Raw genomic sequence first — 18195 nt, 5'->3', positions numbered from 1 at the left:
ACGGGCGAATTAATGTCAATCTTTTAGAAAATCTCACTTAATTTATCAATTATATTTTTATTATAATTTAAACGAAATTACATTTAAATAAATACATTTTATTATCATAATAATTAAATCTTTTTTTAGTGAAATATACGATAAAATGCGATTATCAGAAAGTATTAAAGCCCGTAGCTTAGCCCACGCCCTGCCATTTTGGCTACATATTTCAAAATTGCTAAGGTAATAAATTTTATAAATAGAGTAACACATTTACTTTGATTATAAAATGAAAAATGGCCAAAATATGTTATGAATCATTAAATTCTTCTCGGTGCAACATGCTTTAATAACACGTGGTAGCATCATGTCCATACAATTGATATATAAATTAATATTAGTGATCGATTGTATAAAATAATAATTAAATTAATATTATACAATTCGATTTTACTATACATTTAATAATAATTTTAAGCTGTATCCAATAAAAAAAAACTAAGATATATTTCCTGCAATACGCATTTCTTTATGAGGCCGGATATATCGTGACATTATAGAAATGCACGCTATAAATTAGTAAAAAAATTTAAATTTCAGTAAAGAAAGGAATGCATTTTAAATGAGTTACGGAAATTAATCGAGGATATACTTTTTAAAGTTATTTTTAAAGGGATTTATGATAAAAGTAGTTGAAAAATTCGAAGAAGAAATACGACAGTTCGATTGATAATTCGTACTTTAAAACCATTAACAATGATAATTTGAACTTCATTTTTGATATTAATTAGTAAAAATTTACTCTAATTAATAAATTAAAAATATATTTAATAATATAAAACCTCTAATATCTTTCTCCAATTTGTCGCTTGCCATCTGTAACGTTCTCGTTCCTTGTCCTTCCATATGTTCCGATATCCATTTACCACAACTAAATTCGTAAAAATCTTCGCAAGGATCAGCGGAAGTATTCATTGAATTCAATAAAAAGTTGGCTAACAAAATACAATATTTCTTTAATTATATAATTATATTTTTAAAGTTAAGATACGCTCTTTGAAAAACTTTATTAAAAGTTACCTGATTTTACACATGAAGCATCTGTACAAATTTCTTCCATTTTGGATTTCTTCCCTTGAATAATAAATTATAAAGCAATGTTTTTGTTTCTTAAATGTTATTTAGGTATATAAATTAAGGAAATTAATAAAACTATTGAGTTAAAGAGCGTAAGAACATTTCATACATAACAACACATAAGGATAAACTTTAAAATACTAATAAAGCAGTTTTATTTTATTTACATTGTTATAAAGATCAGAAATTATATATAAATAATATGCTTCTATACAAATTTATCTGTTGTGAATATTTGATAATACATTTATAAACAATAATTATATATTATATCGAGTATTGTTTTTAAGATAAGACAGCTGTGGTGGTGTAAGATAAAAAAGAAAATGTAGTCTGTTACAAACAGTAAGTCTCACAACTTGAAGTCTTGATGCGGTTCTCATGACTTTTTTATGAATAATTTGGGTCGACATATCATTTTCGAGTCTTTTATCTATGTAAACTCCACTTTAAGTTGGTGTAGACGTAATTAGTCAGTGACGGATTTGGAGGCCCAGGAGTTTTATAGCATTTAACTGAAGTGACTTTTTTAATTGTGAAAACGTTTATTTATCTTATTAGAAAATTAGAATTTTACTTAAATAATAATAATAAAAAAATATGATAATGTCCTTAAAATATTTCTGTGAAGCTACTTAAATTTAGAAATTTAAAAGATAAAAATCGAAGTTTAGCTTTATTATTTACAACAAATTACTAATATATGTTCCTTAAAAGTGTGTAATTAATAATAAATNTACATAACAACACATAAGGATAAACTTTAAAATACTAATAAAGCAGTTTTATTTTATTTACATTGTTATAAAGATCAGAAATTATATATAAATAATATGCTTCTATACAAATTTATCTGTTGTGAATATTTGATAATACATTTATAAACAATAATTATATATTATATCGAGTATTGTTTTTAAGATAAGACAGCTGTGGTGGTGTAAGATAAAAAAGAAAATGTAGTCTGTTACAAACAGTAAGTCTCACAACTTGAAGTCTTGATGCGGTTCTCATGACTTTTTTATGAATAATTTGGGTCGACATATCATTTTCGAGTCTTTTATCTATGTAAACTCCACTTTAAGTTGGTGTAGACGTAATTAGTCAGTGACGGATTTGGAGGCCCAGGAGTTTTATAGCATTTAACTGAAGTGACTTTTTTAATTGTGAAAACGTTTATTTATCTTATTAGAAAATTAGAATTTTACTTAAATAATAATAATAAAAAAATATGATAATGTCCTTAAAATATTTCTGTGAAGCTACTTAAATTTAGAAATTTAAAAGATAAAAATCGAAGTTTAGCTTTATTATTTACAACAAATTACTAATATATGTTCCTTAAAAGTGTGTAATTAATAATAAATTCTCATTAATGGTTCTATGTCTTTAGTAGAATGCTCCTGAGAGATAGCTTATCCACCTTACATCCTATTAACAGCCAAGGATTAAGAAGTAGAATTAGAGATTAACTAATTATCATTTATGGTACGTTTTATTAATTACTTTTTAATTCTAATTCTTGATTGTGAATACGAAAATCAGAGATTTTGTACATCCTCTAAATAGGTAAAACTGAAGCTAATGTTATCACCCATTTGATCTTGAAAGTCTAACAAGAAATATTTAGTTTTCTGTTTGTTTTTTTGTTTAAATATGTTAATAATTTATTAACATATTAGTAGACCTTCAATTTATAAGACAATTTATTCTAGTCTATACTAAAGAATTTATTACTAGCTTAATCTCTATTTTCTTTTTTAATTCATTAAATGTGGAGCTAATTCACTATTATAATGCTGCCTAAATTTTTCGATTGATGGACCAAGTTGCTCTTAAATTGGAGTCAAAACAACGTTTTCTTTATGAGAATTAAATTGCATTTAGCTAATGGTACAACAATAAATGTAAACGTTAACTACAAACTAGTAAATAAAAAAAACTTTTACACAAGTTTTTATTTTTATTATTTTCGTGCTTGAAAGTTCCGTAACTTTGAAGACTGTTGTTTATACTATTAATTAATATTAGAAATAAATAAAATAAATTTAAAAATCAATTAAACTCTCTTACCTAAAGTAGCAAGTAGAATTAAAGCAATTATGAGACCGCAGATTAAAATAGCAAGAACGATCACAGCTATACGTAATTTTTTTTCTCTATCTGTATTTTTCTCCGTATGTCTATTATATATATATATATAAACAATTACATATACCAATTATTCATTTTATATACACAAAATACTTCATATTAAAACTACTTACGTAACTTTACTTCCATTAGCTTCGACATCACGCATAGGATACGAACCTGCACTCATCTTTTTTATCACAGTTACTTTTAGATATTATCTGAAAAAATAATTTATATGTATTTTATTATAATTTATGTTAAGAGAGTGACTATTTTATTACTACTCTTACCTTGAATAATTAATAATAAATGCAGTTATATATATAGGTTTAAAAAAAAGACTTAAATTACAGCATAAATACATAATTATAACACTTACAAACTTCTCTATCCTGGTTGAAACGAGATATAAATTGTTACAAATTTCACCGTATTCGATTACCATGCATTCATTACATAATTCGCATGTAAATTTAATATTTTTTTAAACATATTTTACATTCCTCATACATCTCCTCGACGTTATAAAAATAGTAAAGAGTATCTGCTGTCAATCCGAACAGTTTTGCATTACAAATGTAAAAACAAAAAAGAAAATAACAGGGCTAAACCCATTTATCTTTTATATCTAGGGACTTAAAATTGTTATCTTTTTATAGCAGTTAATAAAATAAACCATCTGCTTACATATACATTAAAAAATGTCAATAAAAATTCCATTAGTAAATGTTCTTATTCATATCCTCTAACGACGTTTACAATTCTAAACCATTTAAAAATTCGCGTTCTATTAGTTAATTACGTGTAATATTACGGATCTATGCGTTTGTATTTTAATATATTGATAAATATTAACAGAAGTATCAACTCTAAACTAGGATATTAATGTTTTATCTTTTTAACACGTTATATACTACAGATAGACTGATAATTTTGTAAAGCCGTGAAAGTATTAATAATTATTCTTTTCTAATAAGAAAAAAAACAAATTTTATATTTACGTTACTGCATTAATTGGAAAACATCCTTACTTCTTAACTGACTCCAGATATTTGCTGTCCTTAAAACACTCGATGTTATATTTAGAATCGTGATGCCCTCCCTGTTCATGCTTATCTACGCGACACTTACACTTAAATTCATTTTTCCTCCCTTTAACTTTCAATTCGGCAATGTAAATTCTTAATAAAGTTAAGAATTTCGTCAATAATTCGTTTCTATTAATTTATAATTGATTAACACTACAATATTCTTTAATCTAATCGATTTAAATTCAGTATTATTATTATTTTTTTGTATGACATTTCTTACATTAGTAACTTTTTCTTTTAACCAAAATATATCATCGATATCTTTTAAGATAGAAGCATTATTCGGATGACTTTGGAAGGCAGTTGCAATTAGATATAATGCATCTTTCTGTAGTTCTGGTAATTCCGATTCTAAAGCTGGTTGAGAAATCTGTAAGCAGAAATATTATATTTATTCAAAGATTATTTTACTATATAATCCATTACTTAAATATACAGCGTGACCATAAGTCAGTTTATCCTAATTGAAAGCGACAGAATCTAAGAGAAGAAAGACCTAATATAAACCGAGAAATTTGAGAAAAATTAATTTATTTTCTTTCTTATTTTACCTATTTATTAATGATATATTATAACTATAAATATGTTATGTAATAATCTTTTTAATTAATAAAAATTCTCTTGAAATGAAATAACAACTTACATGTATTATATTTTCACTAGTGTCTAGTGGATTTGCAAATATGCTTATCGATAAAGGAAAGTCAATTATGTACGTTTTGAACTGTTTCTCAAATAATTCTGTCCAATCAGCAGTTAATGATCTACGATAATTTTTATCAATTAAAGGAAAACCTCCGGCTTCATGACTTTTATTTCTTACCCAAGCCATGTTTTCTGTATCTAAACCTTCTGCAATTTATAATATTAACTATTGATTAATTTATTACANACGAAATAAACACACAAACACGGAATTTGTATATGATCAATATTGAACACGAGAAGAAAAATAACTACAGAATTTTCTATATAATTTGATGGTAATACCGAATAATAAGCAATTACAAAATAATTAATTATTTATTTTATACAAAACTATGAAGAATTTTTATTAAGGATTGTTTATGATAAAAATTTATCACAGTTTGAAATAAATATTAATGATTTCGTAGATAATTTTATAAATATATTTTTAACTATTTTAAAAACAACTAAATAATTTAATTAAATTACTATAAAATCATTTTAAAATATTACACAGGAGTTTATTCAAAATATTATTAAAAAAAAACACATAAGTATAATAAATTACACGTAGTTTTAATAAGAATTTATTAAGATAGAAATAATCTTACCTCCTGCTTGAATGAGGATTAGAGAATGTTGTTCGAATATATCTATTCACAGAAAGTAGCTGATACTGTACATGTGACACGTGATATATGTCCAGATGACTTCGTCACCCTATACACTTTTAATTGTCGGTTTGTTCTACCCATCCAATCAACTCCTCTGCTGGATATAAACATAAAAAGTTTTATATATATATATATACACACATACACATATACTTTTCTTACATTCGTATTTAAATACCGAATAGAAATTGTTTATTATTACTTATAGATTTTCGACTAAAACTAATTAGTTCCTATTTAACTAACAGTAAGTGACCACACGTATAATGATGATATACCAATTTGGAATGATCAGCTACCGGAACAAATTTAACACTATTAAAGATGATGATAATGTCCTTGATATGTGTGACAGAAGTACTTTTAACTGTTATTTAATACGTGGACAGCGTAAAAATATTCATAGTAAAGTTCTTAAAAATTAATTATCACGTTAAATGTGTATATTAATTACACAGAATGTGTGTCTGTGTGTGTGTGTGTTTTTTTTTCTTTGTATATTTAGATTTGTCTGTTTGTTAAACGAATGGGTTACAATTAATTTTAAAGTTAATTGTCACCATTTTCGTTTCGTTCTTAACTTTATTAATTTATTACTAGGAGCAAACGACCTTTTTATTTCTCAAATAGGTGACATCACCCCGAAATGATTCTAAGTTAAATAATAAATTTTATTGCAGGATGAGTTTTATTATACTAATTTCAGTTTTTATTATATTGAGCTCTCTTCCGTTATCATTATATTATTCTATATAATTTATAAACAATAGAAATTATTTATTTATTTATTTACTTACTCAATGATAAATGTCTAAGTACGGCTTTTGTTTTAGAATGTGGCCAAATTTATTAATAGTTTATTTATTAATTCTATTAAAATACTTTTTACCATGATGTAAATATTGTATAATAAAAATACTATGCAAAATTTTTAGAAAATGTCCATATCTAAAATGATTATTTTAATTACAATAAATGATTCAGCATATCTATTAAGGAAATGAATGCCTTTGTCATATATAAGGAATTTTTAATTAAATATACTATGCGTATTTAATGAAAACTTTCAGCTTTATTTATATAATTTTTACATGATGGATTATTTTTAAACACAAAAACTTGTGATTCAAACAGAGTAAAGTGGAGAAATTCTTATCATAAGGTGATTTCAATCAGCACATATCCACAGTTTTGTAAACGTTAATAATTGTCACATTGCATAAAGGCATGGATTTTATTGATTAATTGCAGCTATATCAGAGGTTAATATCATAACAACAATAAAAACAGTGCTAATTAATTTCCAATATGGCATTTTGGATAAGACCAATTACTACTAATCGGAATTGCAGAGGAGGATGTTGCACCTGAAGAGCTTTGAATATAATGGTATCGTACCTGCCAACTGCAATACGTATGACATTTGTATTCATTGATTAACACTTTTATATGTTACAAGTACATGATAGGAATTGTCAGAGGAACATGTCAGGAAATCCCATCAAAACTATATTTGATATAAAGGTTAATTTTCAATGTTCTCGAATGATATTTCTTAAGTATTTATATGTAACTATGTAGATATAATAACTCTAATTATATATAGCTTTTGCACATACTTGTAACGAATAAATTTTCTTTTCGCTAACATTTCTCCTTTAAATCGCCCACTTTATCTTAAAATAAACTTATCAGATAGATGCAATTATTATTCTCTTCTTTAAATTCTCTATAACAGAGTGCAACGATAAAAAAGAAATTTAAAAAAAATCAATGAAATGGTTCAAAAATATAAAGTTTTTTGGGTTTACAAATATTAAAATCCAAGCAAAAACTTCTGAAATCTTCTAATCCTTTTTTTCTTGTTGCTGTTTTTGATTGTCAATATTCTTCAGTAGAGTATTGTGTATAGACTTTTTCTTTGAGTATTTGGGTATTAAAAAAACCGAAAGAAAAAATCTACAAAACACTTTTGAAGATTTTTTAAGCACAAAAGAAGAATTGGTGTTTTCATTTAAGGGTGTAAATTCTGTATTTATAAGAATCGCTGTTCTACATACACTACACTGTGTTAAAATAACGAGTGAAAAATGACCAAAAGTATCAATACAAAACGGATGCGATAAGATAATCTTACATCATATTTAACAATTTATTAATATTTATTATCATTTCTACACATTTTGTTCTAAAGAATTTCATTAAAAGCCCCTCATCCTTTCACAACCAAAATGGTAGCTTGTGTATAAGGGGGCATTTATGCCCCCTTATACACAAGCTACCATTTTGGGGACATAAATGCCCCCTTATACACAAGCTACCATTCCAAATTCGTTTCTTAATCTTCACTCCATCCTGAGATAATAAACGAAATAAACACACAAACACGGAATTTGTATATGATCAATATTGAACACGAGAAGAAAAATAACTACAGAATTTTCTATATAATTTGATGGTAATACCGAATAATAAGCAATTACAAAATAATTAATTATTTATTTTATACAAAACTATGAAGAATTTTTATTAAGGATTGTATGTTAATCGATTTATACATTTAACAATACAACTCATGACCTACGTGTAATACTTATCGTACAGACCATTTGCCTTACAAGTTAATAGCCATTCTCACTATGTAATTAGTTATCGTTAGCTTTGAAGGAATTCTTGTGAAACTTACTTTAGTCATCGGCATAATAATAACGTAATCAGAGGAATATGTCAGAGAATGAATTTACATTGTTGAATGTATTATTTAGTAAAGATGGAATTTTTAGAAAAATTATTTATGTTTTTATACTAAGATTCTAATTAAAAATAAAACAGATTAGACATATTTTAAATGGGTTTTCACGTGTCTTTTTATTATGTATTTAGCACCTAAATAGGGTTAGTTTCCCATAAAAGTCCTCCTTTCTTGGCAGCTCGCCATCAACATCAAACCCCAAAAGCTAGAAATTGTAATGTTACGTTCATTTATTTCTCTTTCGTCGTATTTTAAATCTACACCTTTTATCACAATCAAAATTCAATAAATAATATTTCCAAGAGTTAAAACTTATTATAACAAAATCATTGCATAAATAGGAATAAATTTTGCTACCTTACCTCATTCATAAGCGAGCTGCTAATATATAGGATACAAAAAGAAGTACAGTACTTTAATTCTTACGTAATAGCTACGGTGTACATGAAACGAACAAACACGTTTAAATGGCAATTCATTCCGAGTAGTATTATTACTAATTCTGAATCGTTATTTAACAGAAGATAATGTTAGATAACTTCTACAGATATCACATTTCCTTTCAAAACTTTATCATATTTCCCAGACGATATATACATATTAAAAAATTCCTAAAACTTTTCGTTTAATTAGAATATTTCCTTTCTACGAAATCATTTTATTAATCTTATTTGTATTTTAACAGTTAATATTTTATTTAATGTTTAATCAATATCAATTGTCCAACAGATTTATAACTTTATATTACATTCTTCTTCATTCTTTGCCATATTATTTTAAAGTTTTGATTAGATATTTACCTTATTTAACTATAAATTTTTTCCTTGTAGTATAAAAGGTGTAGTTGTATTCCTGCATGGATAATTTACACTAAAGAAAATTACTTCTCTTTTTGAAATAATAATAGTTTTAAACGTAATATTTAGATTATTTTAATACAATGAATGGATTTAAAATTTATTTTATAATTAAACATTTTATCGAAGTTATTCTAATTTAAATCAGAAATTACAGGATAAATTTTATTGATAAAAATTGTATTATTAAGATAAGATTAGAATTTGAAAACATTTCTGACTAATTGGCTTATTGTTTGGATATTTATAACCATCATTATCCATATACCACGAGCAAAAATTATAAATAATTACTTTATAATATTTGCCATTTCTTTTTACATTATTTATTCATTTTTAATATAATATAATGTTAATATTTGCATAGATTATTATCATTTTTAATCTGAATATTTGTATATTTTCTTCACTACAAAGCCTGATAAGTAAGCAATTATTGTCTTGCGATAATCATGATCTTACATTACCATATTCACATTATTTCTAAAGACTTTTATTATATGTTGAAGGAATTCATCTGAAATATTTTATGATTATTTAGAAAGTATACGTAAGTCTGCATTTAATGCAGTAGTGTTAATGTCGTTTTAAAGTTTGTTGCTTTGGAAAGTACAGTACCCTTTACAGGAATATAAATTGATTTCAGCGTATGGAGGAATAAGAAGAATCTATGAATCTTTCCACGAATAAGTCCAAACTCCTTCTGAAAATGGTGGGTTGGTAAGAAAGGAAAAGTGAATAAAAGATATGAACTTAAAAGTATGATGACATATAAGAAGGCAGAACAATGAAGCATCTGCAAAAAATAAACGTTATAATTTAGTTTAAACTTATAACAACAACAAAATGACAAATTTCTTCCCCGCTTCCCTTGTATTTTCTAAAATATAAATACATATTGTGAGATTATTTTCATATTTTAACGTACTTTAAATTACTTAAAATTAATATTTTATATAACCGAACTATGTATTTTATTACAAATTTCTATACACGAGGATTTTTTCTTTCATCTTTGACTCTTTCCTCCTTGTGAGCATGTTAAGAGTGCCTTTCTTTCATACCAATTATGAATTCGGCATGCCCATAATGGATGCGGCCGGATGGTGAGAGACAGAGCTCGACATATCCGCGACAATGAAAAATTCTTAAGGTTTCTCGCCCGGATTGGATCCCTGGTCTTCCAGAGCATTAAGATGATACTTTGTCCATCCGACAATAAAAAGGTCCCACGAATCTATTTTTAGATAGTCACAATATTCACATAGAAAGGACAAGAATTATTCCCAGTTGTACGAACCTTTTACAGCCTTTATGTTTTCCAATTCCGGTTGGAGCCAAAATACCTACAGGACTTACATTCTTCCCTTTATTCTATAGACAGGTGCAAATAAAATAATTGTTTATTTCATCCAAAAACAGTAATACTGATTTTGGAGTATTGCTAACCCCATTGCGTAGTACTCGCTCTCATTTATTATTCTTGTGTCAACACTCGAGAGACTAACTTTCTTGTCTTTTCAGGGTGATGTTTGCGGCCCTGGTATAAATTTTACTCAGAAGACAACTATATATTATTACTTAAGAGTACAGTAAACTTAAGGAAAGTTTTCGAAAAAAATGGAAAAAATTACATTGAAAAATAAAATTAGAATTTTGTCTAAATACAAGAATAACGTGAAGAGGAACCAGCCAGGTTTTCTGGTCCGAAATGCATAATTTTAATAGAAATAAATAAGAATAAAGTTGTCTTCTTAGTAAAATCGGTTTCCAAATATCAGAAGATGGATTTTAAGAGTTAGATTCAATGGCAATAGGAATATTGCACAATATTTTACACACTAATGTAATACTATTATCACTTCCTTTCCAATTAGAGAAACAAAGCGATCGGAAGCTTGTTCTTTCTTTTTTAATTCTCTGAACATTGTTGTATATAATGTTAAAATATTGTCATCTTACCTTAAATTTCATGTCTACGTTAGAACCTTTTATTTTCGTAGTTTTGGCGTTACCCGATTATTGATTGACTACAGTAAGAATTCAGTACCAAATGAATCACCGTGTAATTCTGACTAGAAAAGGGATGGACTATAATTAATCAGTTTGTTTCCTTCTTACATAAATGTAAAATACGAAAAAAATTATATATTTTTTTCTATTCTGACTTTTTGGATAATATATAACTTCAATTTTTTAAAAACGTTAAGCCAATAATGATTATAAAATTTTTTCCAAAAAAGGAGTTGAAAAAGGTATAAAAAAGAAAGAAAATAATTTGCAGATAAAAATCTTTTATTTATATTACGAACAAAATTCACAAATGCATTTCGCCAAAAGGCCTCTTCAGTGGGCTTATAGCACACAGTTTACGTTCTGACAGTCAACTCTTTGAAGAGCCACTTATATAGCATTCCACTGTTAACATTCCGGTATTTAAATTTACATTATTGTTTTGCATAGTTATAGCGAAGTGTTCTTTTACCTTTCGCTTTACATTGTTTTTTTCTTTAAAAATTATTTTTAATTTATTAGTATTAATTTGACAATTATTACTATTACAATGTTGGAAGACAGGAGAATTACTAATTTTTAACCTTACGGCAGCTAAATGTTCCCACAGTCTAATCTTTAATCTTCGTTTTGTTTCACCCACGTAAAATCTGGGGTTATTACACGTACATTCTATCCGATAAACCACACCTTCTTCTAATAAATCTTTTTGGTACTTCCTATAATCATCATATTTAATAACCTGTTATTTAAGGATGGAGCCAATCTAATCAATTTTTGACTAAAAAACTTATTATATTTTTCATAAATACCTTTTATGTACGGAAATGATACATACTTTGTTATTTCTTGACGACGTTTAACTTTAAATCTATTTCCTAAGAATGTATGGTACCAATCACTTAGTAACCTTTTCGAGTATCCATTTAAAATATATTTCTTATGTGTATCTTCAATGTCTTTCTCTCTTTTATCTATATTTGTTATTCTAGAAAAAATCTTTGTTATTTCCATCAGATATACATTATATTTTTGATTTAAAGGACAGTATGATTTATAATTAATTACTTTTCTCGTATTACAAATTTACAGTATTCCAAATGATCTTCAAATCTAAATAACTTAATTGATTATTTAATTTATGTTCTTGAGTAAATTTAAAATATTCAAATTAATTTTATTAGTTTGTTCCAAAATTTGCAAATTTGTTGTTACTGCACTATCATACGCTATCAAAATATCATCGACGTACCTTGCAAAGAACTTAACTCCATTTAACGTTGATAAAATCATGTCCACATCCAGCATATAAATTTCGGCTAGTTTTGGTCCTATTACGGAACCCATAGAAATACCTTCTGTATGTCGATAAAAATTTTCTTTTACTGAAAAATAGTTATTATCTAATGTGAAGATAATTAAATCTTTTAAATAATCAGGGAGACCATACTTACATAGGCTGCTCACAATCATATCTTTAGTAATGGAAGGGTTCGAAGATGTTATATCCAAACTCATCAGTTTATAATTAGGCAGGATTATACCTTTTTATATTAAGTCATCAGCATTTTTAACTGTATATTTCGAGTTTTGTATGCCCTGCAATAACTTTTTAATAAACATTTCTAGATTATATAACAATGTGAATCTAAAGTCTATGATTGATCTACATTTGTTTTGTTTGTGTGTTTTAATTCTAACAGTTAATTTAAGAACTCTTACATTTTTCATTTGGGAGTATGCAGAACAATAATGTAAATTTAAACAGCGAAATGCTAAATTTTAACTATATAAGTGGCTCTTTAAAGAGTTGACTGTCAGAACGTAAACTGTGTACTGTAAGCCCACTGAAGAGGCCTTTTGGCGAAATGCATTCGGGAATCTTGTTCGTAATATAAATAAAAGTTTTTTCTCTGCAAATTATTCTCTTCCTTTTTTATACCTTTTTTAACTCTTTTTTTTGGAAAAAATTTTATAGTCATTATTGGCTTAACGTTTTTAAAATATTGAAGTTATATATTATCCAAAAAGTCAGAATAGAATGAAAAATATAATTTTTTTCGTATTTTACATTTATGTAAGAAGGAAACAAAAGGAAAATTTCTGACTCCATCGGTTTTATACAATTATTTTGGTATAATTAATCACTTTTTCCTTAAGCGAAGTTACACTCTGTTGCAACATTTAGCAAAAATATTTCACGAAAGAAAATATAAATTTCGAAATTAAGTAGACTTTTACAATTAATTTTTACAAAGATTTCAAGATTAATGATTAAAAGTTTAAGAATTCGAGAATCCATTTCCACTGTCTATCGGGATAGACAATGGAAATGGAAGCATATTTTGACAAGTTTGCCATATTAAATACACGTAAATTAACTTTCATAACATTTAAAAAATCATTTTTTAACTTTAAAATATGTTGTTAAGTTACAAAAACAGTTGTAATTAAATTACTTGGAATGAATTGCCATTTAAAAGCGTATGTTGTGTTACTGGAACACGGTGATTATTACATAAGTATTGAAGAAATTGTACATCTCATTCATATCAATAGATCGTGTAGGAAAGTAAAGAAGATATCATTTGGAGGTAAGAGTTTATTTTAGAAAATCTTAATTTTCTCTTGTTAGAATTTTATAATTTTATATAGGAAATAAACATTATATATAACCTTTCGCATAAATACAAAATATTGTTATAAAGATTTTTAATAAAAATTATAATTTTATATGTTAATAGAGTTATTTAATACATTAATATCACTATGATATTATGCATATTTTATTAAATAAAATAGGGGGAACTACACAATATTTGTGAATTGCCATGCAAGTTACTAATAAAAGTAATAACGCCTTTTATGATGCAAAGTAATTGTTTGTAAATAGACGATTCCCGTTTTACACAATGCCGATGATGATATATTTTGTAGAATTAATGATTGAAAATTCCGTAAAACATTTTAAAGAAAAAATTAAATGATTAATTATTTTTGAATGGATTTATTTCACGTTTAGTTCTTTGATGTCGGTAACCAAATATTTTTTAATTTTTAAGTATGTATAATAATTAGGCAGGATTATACCTTTTTATATTAAGTCATCAGCATTTTTAACTGTATATTTCGAGTTTTGTATGCCCTGCAATAACTTTTTAATAAACATTTCTAGATTATATAACAATGTGAATCTAAAGTCTATGATTGATCTACATTTGTTTTGTTTGTGTGTTTTAATTCTAACAGTTAATTTAAGAACTCTTACATTTTTCATTTGGGAGTATGCAGAACAATAATGTAAATTTAAACAGCGAAATGCTAAATTTTAACTATATAAGTGGCTCTTTAAAGAGTTGACTGTCAGAACGTAAACTGTGTACTGTAANATTTTTTTATATTATATTCCCATATTCTCTTCCTTCATTCCTAGATGTATATAGCCTAGTTTTATTTCATATTACACAATACTTTATTTTGTGTTTTTTTTAAATACTGTAATAAATAATTCTTACTAAATTACTACTGAACAAAACTTTAAAACGTTTTATAAAATATTAACAAATTTTTTAATGTTTTACCATAAAATTTTTCTTTTATTTTCTCTCTTGAAATTAATGTATCGGTTCGCACTTATCATCAGATAGCTTATCCAAAGCCGTATTCTGGTCTATCAGTCAACGAGTGGATAAAACCACTGAACACTGGTTCGTGTTTTCTCGCCCTACCAACGGGTTAGTCATGTGAAGTTTTCAGTAAGAGATGAAATCATAACTTTATCTTATTCCAATAAATGTTCTTTACTTTCCTATGATATAATTCGACAATGTAGATTGTGAAATTTCTTCCTAAAGCTTTTCTCTCTGGTGATGAAAGATTTTTATTTTTTGTGGCAATATTGTTAGAAAAATGTAAAATACTTTTCTTTTCTAACAAGTATGTAATTATACACCAGAAATACCCCGTTGGCAATTTGTATGTAAGCTGCATTAATTGCTTATAATTTTCTTTCTCTTGTTCAATAGCCTTCTTAGAACTAGCAATTGCTCACCAGTGGCCGAAAGGTCTTCGTACCCTGAATACTGGGAGTTCGATCGTAGGTTCGCGCCTCGCTCGGACGGGCTGGCCACACATGAAGTTTTCCGGATTTTCTCTACGTATGTAAAATTAATTTATAATTCGACATTACAGGGTTTTTTCCCTTTTATGAATGATCTGGTATACAACCAGTATTTATTTCAATGTCAGATACTTTTCACTTGTGTAACCTCTTTTATACAAATACTGAGGAAACACGGATGGGTGATAGAGAAATTTATATAACAAAATTTATTTATACTTCATTCTAAATGAATGCATTCCAGAAAGGAAATTTGTCATATTTAGCTTAATGATTGTTGCTTAAACGTGAATACATACCTTAATAAATTTCTACATATTATTTGTGTAATTTACTGATCGAATATTTAATTAATTTTAATAAATTTAAAAAAAACGTAATTATTAATTCTGAAAATTGTGATATTATATGTAATTTTAACTTTCTTTAATAATAAAAAGCCATTTCAAAGATTTTTTTGTTAGTAAAAACAGCATTAACTTATAGGAATAGGAATCACTACTGGTGTGTAAATTTTCTTTGGATCCGAGAAAAAGTAGCCACCTTTTCCCTCTCGATGGCCCTAATACAGGTAGTCTCAGACAGATATGTAAATGATTGGATGGTTCATTTTTTGTGTCTTTAAGGGATGAAAGAATTGTTTATGAATACACACATATTGTCTTGGACTTCATTTTGTCTTGAAACGGGATTTCAAGACAATGGACTTGGAGGTTTCGAATGCCAGGCATACCTGTAAGACGCAGTCAAAGACATTGCGGATAACTGATAGAGTTTGAGAAAGACCGCATTATCAGGTCGAGAAACGCAGGATGCCCGTTTTACCGAATTGTTAGGTACTTGAGTCGTTCTACTCTGATTGTGAGATGTTCTGGTAATTGATACATCAAGGCACACATACACGAAGGATAGTAGAATAGATGAGCCATGACGTAGCCACTGTATGGATGTCTTAAACAAACTACCAAGAAAGATGATTATGTGATTGTGACAAACATCTGGCAAGAACAGCTGCAACAGCATCTTTTGCCATCATCCAGAGACAAATCGCTACAGAACTTTATCTCTTCTCATACCATTGACAGGCGACTAGTAGAGGCAAATTTGCATGCACGGTGACGTATTCCATTAGCATTCCCACATCGTCACCGTCAACTTTGTTCACAGTAATGCCATATCAGAATCGTGGACTTCTGTGGATTTTAATCATATCTATTTTTGCGGTTCTGTTTACAATCAGACGACCACTGTATTAGTGTGGAGGACCACTGGAGAAATGCTTCAATCTCTTCTTTATTGTTGAATCTCACACTGTACCACTGCTGGCGTACCGGTCTGATGAACCACTTTGTATAACAATCAGTCATCCATAGTAGTGATCTGAGGACATTGATAGTACAGCGGTATGTTCATTCCATTTCGTCATGTGTTGCCTTTTATGGCAAGGCTGTAAATAACATTTTCCAGCAAATTAATGCTCCACCGCAGACAGTTAATGTTTTCCAGGTATGTCCAGCAGATCTTCACTCTTCTTGGATGCTTGGTCTGCAGATTTGTCAACTATCGAGTATTTATGGGAACAGCTTTGGTCATGTAAGTATAATAGATCTGAGTGTCAGCTACAATATCTTTGGATAAATCTGTCTAAGGCCAACATACATTGCGTAAGCTTTTATGCATGTATCCAGGTACAGAAGGTTCTTTTAAATTGTCTAGTTGTTGCAAGGATATTGCCCTTTGCTATGGTATTGTAATCACATTACTATTGTCACCACGTTCTCATTAATAAAGTCTCATTCGATTTCAACATTTTCTTCTTGGGAAGTAACATTGTCAATGATTGTAGGGAAATATAATGTACCGTATTATAGACTGTATCTTTATTTATATTAATGATAAATGAGAATAAAAAACGATAAATGTATGCAGAATTTTTGAAAAATATTATTTTCTATAAGAAAAACTGATTAATATAAATTATTTGGTAATATAGCACAATTAATTTTAAAATAAACAAAATAAATATTAACATATGTAAATTTTGATGTATTTTAATATTGTTTATATATTATTTTTATATTCACTATGTATTTGCCATTTTACATGCAATTGAATGAATGTATTATGAATTATTTTATCTAGGTAACATCTGTGATATTTACTTTAACCGGATCGAAAAAAATGACCCCAGATTCACATCCAATATGCGATTTAGAAGCTGACAGAAGCATAATTGAGTGGGTATTTTAATTAATAATAAACATGGTAGAATCTGTTATTGTAATCACTGTGCAATTGACAAACTGATAATAATAACCGACCGATAACATTACGAGACTGAGTAAAAAATACTACAATTATCTAAAATATTGGTTTTATTGACTTTGATATTAAAACCACTTATTAAAAAAATTAAAATTATATAAATATTTATTAATCTATCTATATACTATTAAAAGCCTGATATTGTTTAATTGGTTGATTAGAATTAAATACAGTAAAAACGGTGGAAAATACAATCACACTTTTAAGAATCCTACTCCCAAATGAGAATATAAACAAAATAAAACAAATTTAATTAAAATCAGGCGACGGATTATCGAGTTATCACCTATTTTCTGCCGATGCACGACGTCGCTTTTTACAGGTTCCGATTACCTTCTTTTTATAATTCACATCACTCCACTGAAGGAATGTTCGTGTAACATTTTTTATTTATTCTGTACGCAATGGATTAGACTGAACG

General features: G+C 27.2%; 2 protein-coding genes across 2 annotated transcripts; both read right to left on the bottom strand.

The window, feature by feature from the left end:
* Positions 1 to 480: 480 nt before the first annotated feature.
* Positions 481 to 4425, bottom strand: LOC111634759 (neprilysin-11-like). The gene is made up of 6 exons (XM_023379600.1): positions 4287 to 4425; positions 3387 to 3473; positions 3193 to 3302; positions 1063 to 1116; positions 825 to 977; positions 481 to 551 (listed from the first exon to the last, which is right to left on the bottom strand). Exons 2-6 carry the CDS (start codon positions 3440 to 3442, stop codon positions 481 to 483), a joined length of 444 nt encoding a protein of 147 aa, XP_023235368.1. The 5' UTR covers positions 3443 to 3473; positions 4287 to 4425.
* A 33-nt stretch (positions 4426 to 4458) lies between these two features.
* LOC111634758 lies at positions 4459 to 5217 on the bottom strand. The gene is made up of 2 exons (XM_023379599.1): positions 4990 to 5217; positions 4459 to 4716 (listed from the first exon to the last, which is right to left on the bottom strand). The coding sequence occupies exons 1-2, from the start codon at positions 5176 to 5178 to the stop codon at positions 4459 to 4461; spliced, it is 447 nt and encodes a 148-aa protein (XP_023235367.1). The 5' UTR covers positions 5179 to 5217.
* Positions 5218 to 18195: the final 12978 nt, after the last annotated feature.

The sequence above is a fragment of the Centruroides sculpturatus genome, unplaced genomic scaffold, assembly GCF_000671375.1.
Source record: "Centruroides sculpturatus isolate CEXI.00-Female unplaced genomic scaffold, Cexi_2.0 scaffold462, whole genome shotgun sequence".
NCBI classification, from domain to species: domain Eukaryota; kingdom Metazoa; phylum Arthropoda; class Arachnida; order Scorpiones; family Buthidae; genus Centruroides; species Centruroides sculpturatus.
This window is presented reverse-complemented; position numbering and strand designations above follow the sequence as displayed.